This window comes from Polyodon spathula, chromosome 8 (genome assembly GCF_017654505.1).
Source record: "Polyodon spathula isolate WHYD16114869_AA chromosome 8, ASM1765450v1, whole genome shotgun sequence".
Taxonomy (NCBI): domain Eukaryota; kingdom Metazoa; phylum Chordata; class Actinopteri; order Acipenseriformes; family Polyodontidae; genus Polyodon; species Polyodon spathula.
The window spans coordinates 20372802-20385542 of NC_054541.1; the positions used below are offsets into that span (position 1 = coordinate 20372802).

A 12741-nucleotide genomic window follows, 5' to 3' on the forward strand; every position below is an offset into this window, starting at 1 on the left:
CAGTAAGTTCATCTGCTTTGGCACTTCAGTTTCTTTATTCTTTACAGTGCAGTACTGCGTCAGAGAACAACACTTCCTATAGGTTCTCAATATTTCATTGATAGGCTACAATTGATGGATATTAATTTGAAATACATATTTCCCTGCTACAGTATACATACACAGGATTTCCAGTTGTTTTAATAATTGAATACCAGAACACAGACAGTTTCAGCTAATTTCAGCATTGCACAGCAGCAGCACAAAACCATGTAAACATATCTTCAACTCTATAGTTACACTGTTAAATATATAATTAAAGTCCTGCAGTTAAAACTGCATCACAATTGAATAAGACCACTGCACATATTAGTTTCTTTATTAAAATGATACACCTTTCACAGCACCACTTCCTTCAACTGTAGCTGCTGGACCAGCAGTCACTGAGCTCACATCTGTTCTTTCTAAAACTGCAGACAGAAGGAACCATAACATCAAAATTAAATATTTATGTAGCATCGCTGGTTAATCTTGGTAATGATTACACTTAATGCTGGCTGTGTGTAAATATTCCCTTGGTAACCAAGCGCTGCTACTTGACTATTCAATATTTGCATAATTAAAAAACCATTTCCCTGTGCTTTTTCAATAATGGGTTAGTAGACAGGGCTAGAGATCTGAGATTGGCTTTGATCAGGGGTGTTCTGTTACTGTTTGGGTATTCACTGTGAGACAAGAGACACCCTCAGAGGTTTGAAATTGAAAATGCCACTTAGTGTACAGGTTTAATTAATAAACAAGGGGTCGCAGGCAGCTGCAGTGTTTGGTGGCCACCACTAGGGTACCAGCAGTGGTATCCTTAGTCTGGAAGGATATATACATCCAGTGGCTCAATGCTGCTCACACTAAAAGAAGGTCCTGCTTGAGGAACCTTCTCACTACAAATTTAAATAAACTTTGGTGGAATTAAAATCCTCTAAATTAATCTCAACCCTAAAGTTTATACAAATATCCCAGTTACACATGCAGTGATAATCTTGGTTGGTAAATCTGGTTCACTCTCCTTCCCTATCCACACTGGCATGAATCTTCACCCTGGTACACAAGAACAGGAACAAACAAAAGTAGAACAAAGGACTGGCTTTCCAGACCCCTTTTAAAGGCAGGTGACCAGGGTTAACAGATTGTCAATTCTTCAACTGACACCTGACCACCTGCTGCACATTCCTTTCAATTAGACAAGGAGGGATATCGAATCCCCCAGCCTTCCACATCTAATCAAAGAAAAATGCATTTAGGTGCAAATCAAACAACAACATATTCTTTACAGGGGCAAACATTACCCCTGCCACAGACTTGCTTTAGTGTTTGTTGACTTTAGGGTTAGGGTAACTACCAGGAATAATACAAGAAGTCTTAAAAAATACATGAATGAATCACCTTTATTGGTAAACAGTATATACACAGAAAAATGTGGACTTGACTTTTGTGCGACTTCATGCTGAGATGGTGTTCTTTTTGTTCTCATAGAGCAGGTTGTGTATCAAGTCTCTGACTGCAGTGTTGTCATCAGCATCTAGAAAAACACAAGTTATAATAAATACAATAATCTGTACTCTTAGGTAGAAACAAGTACAAGTTGTGTAGCTATCAACATGTTTAACTTGTGAAGCAATGTCTATTGTCAATGCTACAGTTTTTTTCTTTATCCCTTCTCTGCTAAGGCCCTTGTGAGAATTTAGTGATTTAGGGACTCAGATGTTTTACACCAGAATTCCCTTTCAGATACCCCAGACAAACTATATATTGTTTTTTGTGACTCTTTGGTTGTGTGACGACAATATACAGCTATTATTGCAAACAAAATGCTAAATCTTTCATAAAACGTATTTTACTTACATCACATTTAGTCGGTAAAATACTAATGGTTTGACATAAGATTTTAGAAACAGTTTAGCTGCTGGACTTCCCTATGTCTATTGTATGTGTGCATCTTTTCACTGGTTTGGGGTTTTTATGTGTTGACACCAGGCAACTTTGACTTTTCCACTTCGAATTATGCATCCCATGGTCTATATCCCCCAATCCCAATATCATGTGCCTAGTACACAAACAAAGAATGAGATACCCTGGCATAAGTATATATTTTTTTAATCTACACAAAATAAGGATTTTAGAAATGGGTAAAACATCTCCCTTCAATGGCTTGTTACCGATAGTCTTTCTGGAATCTGAGGTAATGTCACCATATGAAGTAAAAAATCACTTGTTTTCACAATATTTGGACTGTAAATCTGACAGTTTTAGTTCCACTGTTGAAAAGACAGTGGTTTTGGATTGCTCTGTATATTTAAACAGTTTTCCAAGTATTTACAAGCCCAAGAGTGACATCAGGTCACTCTGACACTTCCACTTCGGATTATGCAGCCCATGGTCTGTAGCACCCACCACAATTTCATGTGCCCAGTATGCCACCAAAGGATGAGATGTGGTACAAGTATACATTTTTTAAATCTGTACAAAATAAGGATTTTAGCCTGAGGTAATGTCTTTGGCTTGACATTAAAACCAGTGATTTTACAATCTCATGGCATTTCAGTCTGGGGTTTATTTAGTCCCTCCAGTAGTCATTTACTGTGTGGTACCTTTCAAAACAGAAGCCTGGCTGAAAGGGACAGAGTGGACAGAAGTACTTTTTATCCCTCCATATGCCCTTGCAGGAACATACATACTGCAACTTTTTGGTGACATCACTTTTCTCCCGGACTGTGACAGAGTTTGAATGAAATGCCGTTCACTAAGCCTTGTCACTGCTTCTGATATGTCAGGCTCTGGTATTTCTTGTGCATTAAACACAAGGCTGGAAATCACAGGTCTGAAATTCCAGAAATGTGAGCTGATTTTCTGGTGATGTACTCAGGTACACTACGTAGGCATTGTACAATGAGATCTGGACCATGTACATGCCAAGCTTCTTATACCATGCCATGGTCTTTCCTGCTGCATTGTACAGCCCCAGCATCTGGTCTTACCTGTCCACACCACCCATGTATTTATTGTAGTCCAGGACACACTTTGGCATGTTTTTGTGTGCCCTGACCTCGCACAGGAACTGCTACAGTGGACAGTGGTGAGGAGGGGGTACACATCTTTTTTGTCAAAATTCCTTCCTGTTAGGTCCTGTTGGGTCTTATAGCACTTCTTAGCAGACTTTTATTATTTACAAACAAAACACAGGAACAAACCAAAAGGTTTAAACAAAACACTTCTAAATAAACAGCACCCAAGCTTCGCTATCCTGGTGCAATATACACAGAGAGTACAACCTGCGGCTCTCTGCTTCTTGCTCAGCTCTGGTGAGGCTGGGCAAGTGCCTTCACTGAACCCTCTCTCCAAACTGTGCACCCAACAAACATGTCATTGTCTTTATTATAGAATGTGGCCAGGGGTTAATTGACAATCAATCAATCACCATCTGGCCACACTTTTCCAATTAAGCAATAAAAAAATTCCACACTTACTAAAAAATTAAACAATTTCCCCAGACTTATTAAACTGCAGTGGTAGCCAAAACCAGCTACAAAAATGGTGACATATGGCATGGTACTCTCCATGACAAAACTGAAGTTAATGCAATTCTGGATGCTAGAGGACATTATCTGACTAGAAACAGGTTTGTCACATATTACTACTGAAATACAGTGTAAAACGTATGTATGCACACTAACAGTAAGCAGAGAAGGTTGGACCACATTCTACGACTACCTATATAGGCAGGAACCAGTCTACTCGGAGAAAGGATCCTTGAGGAGGTTCAGAAGCATTTAAACTAGAAATTAAGGAGGGAGAAAATCAACAAAAAACCAGAAGGGAGACCACATCAAAACAAGGGCAACAGCTCAGGTAAGACAGCCATTAAATGTATTGATCTAAATGGTAGAAGTATCAGAAACAAAATGTTAGAACTTGAAGCTACTGCACTAAAAAGTAACTACGATGTGATAGGTGTCACAGAAACTGGGTTTTCTGAGAGTAATATAATATTAGTGGGTATACACTATATAGGAAAGACAGGCAGGATAGAAGAGGCAGAGGGGTACCGATATACATAAGAAATAGTCTTGAAACTGTAGGACATATTCCCTGAATATAATAATACAAGAACATGTATTAATGATATAACTGGACTAAGTAATGAAACTGCTGTTTCTTAGGAAAAAAAGCAAACTGCTCTTTTGGTTCCTGGCAGGAATACTGAACTGAAGATGACCAGGACTAGGAGGCGGGCATCTGAAAGGGCAGTGAAAAGACTGCAAAACTGCAAACATAAGCGGTTTGCTGCAAGGAAGACAAAGTGTAGATGTCAACCAATCCCAACTGCAACTACAAACTGCTGGACAAAAGGAAGCAGATAAAGGACAAATCTCCAACATTCCTGAGTTGAAAAGGTAAGACACACAAATGATTTCATGAAAGTGGCTACCCAGCAGAGTGAAAAGACTATAAAAATCGAAACGAAATTGAACATTTTGCGCTCCACATCGAATGCTAAACAAGGTGCTGCCAATCTGCTAAGCAAAGCTGAAACTCCAGGACTCTGCCTAAAAACAGAATCAAGATGGGAACTCTGGAACGGACCCAAGACGAGGAAGCAAGCTGCAAGCGAGTCAGTGACCACAAGCGACGAGACTGAGGCCCGGCGAGAAGACCGGCGTAAAACTTACAGCGACTGTCATCAGACAAACCAGTCTGGGCCTGCTGTACACCTAAACCCCACAGTATCCAAAAGAAACTGTGCCCTGCTACCTGCTAGCTAAAGATTCAACGAAGAGGGCAAAGCGGACGGGCGCTGTTGTGGATCCTATACCGAGGACTGGAGACTTTGTTGCAGCTCTTTGTTGATTCTATCGAGAATTGAAACTTTGTTGCAGAGTTTGATCCAAAAGTGGGATTGAAGACTTCATTGCTGAGAGGAGTTTGTACTGGACACTTCAACAGATTGAGTTTCCAAACCAGCAGACCAAAAGTCTAAGCTTCAAGGAACCGTTGAGCATTTGCATTTTCCTTTCATGGAACTAAGTTAATTAATTGTAACAGATTCACATAGAATTGAACTGTTAATTATTTAGTTTGCACACCTTGCATGTGAAATAATTTTTAGTGAAACTTGATGAAGTAACTATAAGTAATCTACCTCATATTGTTATATGAAGAATTTCTTTAAAAGTAAACTTGCCATATACTTAATCTATATAACATAAATAAGCTTAATGTGAGATATTCTTAAGATTGTCTATATTATCTCAGATGTACATTGGATGTGGGCGTGTGTGTGTGTGAGTGAGAGACTAGCTAGGTCACAGGCCTACGTGCCTGCTGCTGATGTTTGTGTGAAGACAGGCGGTGTCATTTTTCAACAGCCTTCTAGTCAAGCATGAATGTAGTGAGAGCTCTGGAATTGAGTTTTGTGCTTAGAGACTACTACTATTGATTAACCATTCATTGTGTCTGCGTGTGAATATGTGTTCATAGCAAATCCTCGATCTTTGAAACACGTCAATTTAAATATTATTATTGAGAGAACTAATCAACCCAGATATTAAATTATCAATTACTGAATTGTTCCTACGAAGCCCAGGTGTTAAATCTGGATAAAGAAAACAATGGTGAATAAATATGGGTCTTAAATAATAGCAGCATGCTATAGACCGCCAAATTCAGACGCCGAGCAAAATAATCTGTGACATTATAAATTCTTGTAGCAAAAGAGAAGCCATACAATGGGGGATTTCAACTTCCCCCATATAAAATGGGAAAATCCAGTGGAAATGACAAACAACTGGTTCCTAATGCAATTTGTCAAGGCACAGAGTAGAGGTGAGGCATGTCTCGATTTAGACTTTTCAAATAACAAAAGACAGAATAACTAAAAACAGAGGTCACAGAACCATTGGCAAACTCAGACCAGAACATGGCCTCATTTGAAATGATTTTTAAAACCCAAAAAGTAATGAATAAAGCTAATGCTTACAATTTTAGAAAGGCAAACTACAAAGGAATGAAACAGACTAACAGAAGTAAATTGGAGTAAAATAGAGAAAACATCCACAGAAAAAGGTTAGCTGTTTATCAAAAATGTAGTACTAGGGCGCAAAACAATTACATCCCAAAAGTGACAAAACGAAATCAAAAACAAAATGGTTTAATAATTAAAATTAAATTAAAAAAAAATAAAAATAAATCAGCGAGAAAAGGCACTTTACAGAGCGTTTAAAAGGGACCAAAAACAAAAGTACACACAAAGAGTACTTGGCACTGCAAACACAAGTGAAAAAGGAAAGGCCATAAGAGAAATAGAAATGAACATTGCCAAGGGGGCTAAACCAACTCCAAAAAGTTTTTTTCCCCCAATATTATAACAGCAAAAGAACATTCAAAGAGGTCAAATGTCTACAAGAGATACAAATGGCAAAATCATAGACAAAGAGAAAAAAATTATATTAAATGATTACTTTTCACAAGTTTTTACAAAGGAGGATACGGACAACATGCCCCACATGTCAGCCTGTTCCTATCCTGTTTTAAATAACTTTAGCATAACCGAGGCAGAAGTGTTAAAGGGACTAGTAGCTCTTAAAATAAACAAATTCCCTGGACTGGATGAGATCCTTCCAATAGTACTCAAAAGAAAAAAAATAAGTTATTTACAGTGTCCCACATCCAGTGTACATCTGAGATCAAATGTGGGACCGCCCAGAGACAGGTGTATTTAACCTGAAATCATGTGATTCACCTTAATTGCACACAGATGGACGCCATTCAACTAATTATGTGACTTCTAAAGACAATTGGTTACACCAGAGCTTATTCAGGTGTGTCATAGCAAAGGGGTGAATACTTATGCATCAATTATTTTCTGTTTTATATTTGTAATTAATTTAGAGCAATTTGTAGATTTTATTTTTCACTTTGACATTATGGACTTTTTTTGTGTTGATCAGTGGCAAACACACCTAATTAAATCCATTTAAATTCCATGTTGTAACACAACAAAATGTTGAAAAGTCCAAGGGGGGTGAATACTTTTGAGAGCCACTGTACAAACCACTAACCAAGATCATGCAACAGCCTCTTGACAAAGGGGTTGTACCAACAGACTGGAGAATTGCAAATGTAATACTGACCCACAAAATGGGAAACAAAACCGAACTAGGTAACTACAGACCAATAAGCCTGACTTCTGTTATATGTAAACTTATGGAAACTATAATAAGATCCAAAATGGAAAATTACCTATATGCTAACAGTATCCTGGGAGACAGTCAGCACAGTTTTAGGAAAGGGAGATTGTGTCTAACTAACCTGCTTGATTTTTTTGCGGATGCAACATCGACAATGGTAATGACAAAGCATAGGACATGGTTTATTTAGTTTTCCAGAAAGCTTTTGACAAAGTCCCGCATAAAAGATTCATTCTCAAACTGAACGCAGTAGGGATTCAAGGAAATGCATGCACATGGATTAGGGAGTGGTTAACATGTAGAAAACAGAAAGTATTGATTAGAGAAGAAACCTCAAAATGGAGCGAGGTAACTAGTGATATACCACAGGGATCAGTATTAGGTCCTCTGCTATTCCTAATTCACATTAATGACTTAGATTCTGGTAGAGTAAGTAAATTTGTTAAATTTGCAGACGACACAAAAATAGGAGGGGTGGCAAACACTGTTGCAGCAGCAAAGGTCATTCAAAATGATCTAGACAACATTCAGAGCTGGGCAAACACATGGCAAATGACCTTTAATAGAGAACAGTGTAAGGTACTGCATGCAGGCAATAAAAATGTGCATTATAAATAACGTGGGAAGTCGGCTGACGTAGCTCTGGCTGGAGCTTATTATTTCTATTGTTGTTGGTTGCTTTTGTCATTACGAGACGGTATATAAAATGTGGATATATTTTAATTGTTAAATTACTGTTTTTTTAAACAGGGATGTTTTACAGATGTTTTATAGAATTACTTAAATTTAGTAAATAATATACCAAACTAGGCTACTCTATGGTTTCATTCACAAGTTGTAAAAATAACAAGTGGATGCAGACTTTATTTAAGCGATCACCAGCAACAGATCACCTGACAAAATTCTGAATAAACTTTATGAACATAACAAACAGCATGATTACCAAAAACCACTCTGTGTAAAGAAGTGTACTTATTTTCCAGCTGTGACCTCTGGCCTTGGTATCTGTGCTGTGTTTAAGGTTTTGTTAAGGTTTAACTAGATCAACTCCTTTTAAAAATTAAAGACTTCAGTCTAGTCCCCCCATTTCTTCTTTATTTTATGCTAAATAAATTAAGTTTCCTGAACTTATATGCACATTTAATTCCTGGACTCTCTCCAAGGTCACAAAACATGGCTTTAGCCTTATGCCTACATAGAGGCCCAATAGGTTTTAGTTCTAACAAAGACCTAAAGTGCATTATAAATTGATATTGTCCTCAAGCGTAACTAGTTCAATAAGTAATTTAAGGAGCTGCTTGAAAAAGATAGCTGCCCTTGAGGAACACCAGCCACCCCATGCCCTACCATGTCACTTACCTATATGGAGTTTCCCCAGCAGCTCTCTGTACTCTTCCTTCTCTTCCAGCACCTTCAGCAGATTGGTCGACTCCATTCTTTCCAGCTCCACCCTCCAGTACACATAGATCTTGTGGTTAAAGCTCACATAGACCAGGCAGGGGCTGTTCCGGCCATCCTTACAAGTGTACTGACCTACACACAAAAGGGTTTCAGTCAGACCATTCGGACAGACTACAACACATTTTACTGTTACTTCTTTGCCCATTTGTAAACCCAAAAAGGTTTTTATCATCCGTAGCAATTTCAGCTTGCCAGAAGAACCACTTACTGTATCTGTAGAACAGTTGAGGATAATACGTCGTCCACCGTGGTGAACCAGTCGTCTGTCCTGACTGACTGCAACTGAGATAGTGTCTTTGGACAGCAATAGAAGCCTCCACCAGGCCCAGTTTCTCCGCATCGTGCACCCTATATATGTCCATAGACCAGGAAACAGTAGGAGCTGTAGATGGGTGACCCTAGGACAACTGGATCTCAAAGAGAAAATCCAGGTGCACTGAGAGGACACGAGGGAGGTGGCAGGCTTGTCATCGAAGACTGACTGCCTTGTCTAACCTTCTGTAGACCAGGACAACTGCAAGACTGCAGTGACCCTCTTGGTCAATGGCATAAGCTTGGCTGACAGGGTGAGCTTAACCGCAGGGGATCGTGCTGTCTGACTGCATCACAGAGGCTCTGCTGAGCAGCTCTGTTGCATCTTATTCAGGTCTCCTGTCTTAAAGAGGTTAATACCCATTCAGTAATGGTTACATTTCATGCTTGAAAGGGAACCAGCTACACGTTTTGTAAAGGGGCTTCTAAAAGGGTTCCCTAGGCTTACTGTGACAGTTTGTTTTTTATTCATAAGAACAAAAGAAAGTTTAAAAATGAGAGTAGGCCACTCGGCCCATATTGCTCGTTTGGTTGTTAGTAGCTTATTGATCACAGAATCTCATCAAGCAGCTTCTTGAAGGAACCCAGGGTGTCGGCTTCAACAACATTACTGGGGAGTTGGTTCCATATTCCCAGGATTCTCTGTGTAAAAAAGTGCCTCCTATTTTCTATTCTGAATGCCTCTTTATCTGTTGTGATCTCCTGGTCCTTGTTTCTTTTTTCACGTTGAAAAAAGTCCCTTGGGTCGACATTGTCAATACCTTTTAGAATTTTGAATGCTTGAATCAGATTGCCGTGTAATCTCCTTTTTTCAAGACTGAATAGATTCAATTCTTTTAGCCTGTCTGCATAAGACATGCCTTTTAAACCCAGAATAATTCTGGGAATTCTGTGCACTCTTTCTACAGCAGCAATATCCTTTTTGTAGCAAGGTTACCAGAACTGAACACAGTATTGGAGATGAGGTCTTACTAATGCGTTGTAAAGTTTTAACGTTACTTCCCTTGATTTAAATTCAACATTTTTCAGTATATATCCAAGCATCTTGTTGGCCTTTTTTTTTTTTAGCTTCCCTACATTGACTAGATGAAGACATTTCTGAGTCAGCATAAACTCCTAGGTCTTTTTCATAGATTTCTTCTCCAATTTCAGTATCTCCCATATGGTATTCAATATAACAAACCCGTGGTTGAAATGCAATCTGGAGTAGGGGAGTAATTGAATAACCAGGAGGTGCTGGTATTGCCTTTCCAGTACTCTGTTAGTTGAGCAAAAATATCAGAGCATTAGAAATTACAGAAAGGCAATTACAGTAATCTGTTGTGTCTGATATCAGACATTTGCCATGACCAAGCTCTTCAGCAACGTTACAGCACTAATGCAAAACGGCTACGGCAAAAGTGAGCAAAAGTTTTTTTTTTATTTTTTTTCGTAAACCTGTGTATTTTGCTTCTGTGTAAATTACCCTAGACTAATGTAAGTGTATACAGCACTGTGGCAGGGGAGGAGCCCCGTGCATGAAGAGGGTTTTTTGTGTAAATCTATATTGTAAATAGTGTGTGTTTATTGTAATTTAATAATGAAGGATCCGACGGCCCTGGGAGAGGCTGCCTGCTGTGTGCGATTGCCAGCTGTGGAATCTAATCAGCAGGTATGTGTGTTCCAGCGGGGTGTCCGCTTTAAAATGGCTGCTGCAAAACCAAAGCCAACTGGGTTAAAAAAGCTGAAATTCTCCGACTTGTGTGTGTGTTGGGGGGGGGGGGGGGGGGGCAGGTATTACTATCAATGTGCAGCCAAAATTTGAGAACATGCCCCCACAAAGATAGTAACTCCTGAAAAAACGACATTGTGGGGATGCCCACACTTTGTAAAATATGTTTTTAAGAACTAAATAGGCCTTCAAAAAAAAGTGCCAAAATATTTAGTTTCTTGTCGACTGCTCCCAACTATGCAAACCTGTATATGGGATTTTGGGAAGATAAATACATTTACAGTGAGATGAATACTTTTTCACTTATTCACTTATGGCAACGCTACACTGATGATATACTATTGATTTGGTCAGGCTCAAAATTACAACTTGATCAATTTCTTAATTACACTGAACAAAAATGTAAACGCAACATGTAAAGTGTTGGTCCCATGTTTCATGAGCTGAAATAAAAGATCACAGAAAATTGCCAGAAAATTGAATGTTCATTTCTCTACCATAAGCCACCTCCAACGTCGTTTTAGAGAATTTGGCAGTATGTCCAACCGGCCTCACAACCGCAGACCACGTGTAACCACGCCAGCCCAGGACCTCCACATCCTGCTTCTTCACCTGCGAGATCATCTGAGACCAGTCAACTGGACAGCTGATAAAACTGTGGGTTTGTACAACTGAAGAATTTCTGCACAAACTGTCAGAATCCGTCTCAGGGAAGCTCATCTGCGTGCTTGTTGTCCTCACCAGGGTTTTGACCTGACTGCAGTTCGGCGTCGTAACCAACTTCATTGGGCAAATGCTCACCTTCAATGGCCACCTGAACGCTGGAGCAGTGTCCTCTTCAAGGATGAATTCCAGTTTCAACTGTACCGGGCAGATGGCAGGCAGCGTGTATGGGCGTGCGGATTGCTGATGTCAACATTGTGAACAGAGTGCTCCATGGTGGTGGTGGGGTTATGGTATGGGCAGGCATAAGCTACGGACAACGAACACAATTGCATTTTACCGATGGCAATTTGAATGCACAGAGATACCGTGATGAGATCCTGAGGCCCACTGTCGTGCCATTCATCCGCCGCCATCACCTCATTTTTCAACATGATAATGTACGGCCCCATGTCGCAAGGATCTGTTCACAATTCCTGGAAGCTGTAAATGTCCCAGTTCTTCCATGGCCTGCATACTCACCAGATGTCAGCCATTGAGCATGTTTGGGATGCTCTGGATCGATGGGAAAGACAGCGTGTTCCAGTTCCCGCCAATATCCAGCAACTTCGCACAGCCATTGAAGAAGAGTGGGAAAACATTCCACAGGCCACAATCAACAGCCTGATCAACTATGCGAAGGAGATGTGTTGCGCTGCATGAGGCAAATGGTGGTCACACCAGATACTGACTGGTTTTCTGATCCACGCCCCTACCTTTTTTTTTTTTTTTTTTTTTTTTTTTAAGGTATCTGTGACCAACTAAATTTTTAAAATAAAATAAATAAATAAACTTTGTTTCTCAACTGAATTTAATTACCTCTCTAATGATGTGGAAAGAATACTTTTGAAACATTGGTATATTGTAAAAAGTGATTTCTCAGATTTTATTTCTTCTGGAATCTCATGTCCTCCTTGAATAGATTTTGTGTGGATGACTATAGTCTGACTCTGTCTGGCAGTACAGCTGTCTCAAAGTATCTGGAGCAGTAATCCACAATAAATGGATAGTCATTTCCACGCCATGAGAATAGGTCCGCCCCAGGATTTGCCACTGCTGTTCTGGGATCGCACAGGGGACTGGTGTTTCCTTCTGCTGTAAGTTCCTATGTTGTAAGCAAATGTCACATCTGGACACATTGTTCTCAATTTCATCTGACATTCCCGGCCAGAACATTACTTCCCGAGCCCTCAGCTTTCACATCTCAATTCCCAAGTGTCCCCGGTGAATTTGTTTTAGCATCTCCTGTCTCATTGAACCTGGTATTATCAACTTGTCATTCCTCATCAGTAAACCACCCGTCTCGCTGAGCTCATCGCTATGGTTCCAGTAGTC

The 12741-nt window shown here is 39.7% G+C and overlaps 1 protein-coding gene across 1 annotated transcript in view; it reads right to left on the bottom strand.

The window, feature by feature from the left end:
• Window positions 1-1403: 1403 nt before the first annotated feature.
• itfg2 (integrin alpha FG-GAP repeat containing 2) overlaps window positions 1404-12741 on the bottom strand; it is a 48563-nt gene continuing 37225 nt past the window's right edge. The window contains exons 11-12 of the mRNA XM_041257147.1: window positions 8580-8753; window positions 1404-1555 (exon numbers count right to left, since the gene is read on the bottom strand). Of these exons, the coding sequence (XP_041113081.1) occupies window positions 1476-1555; window positions 8580-8753 (254 nt within the window). The 3' untranslated portion in view covers window positions 1404-1475. The remainder of the gene's footprint in view (window positions 1556-8579; window positions 8754-12741) is intronic.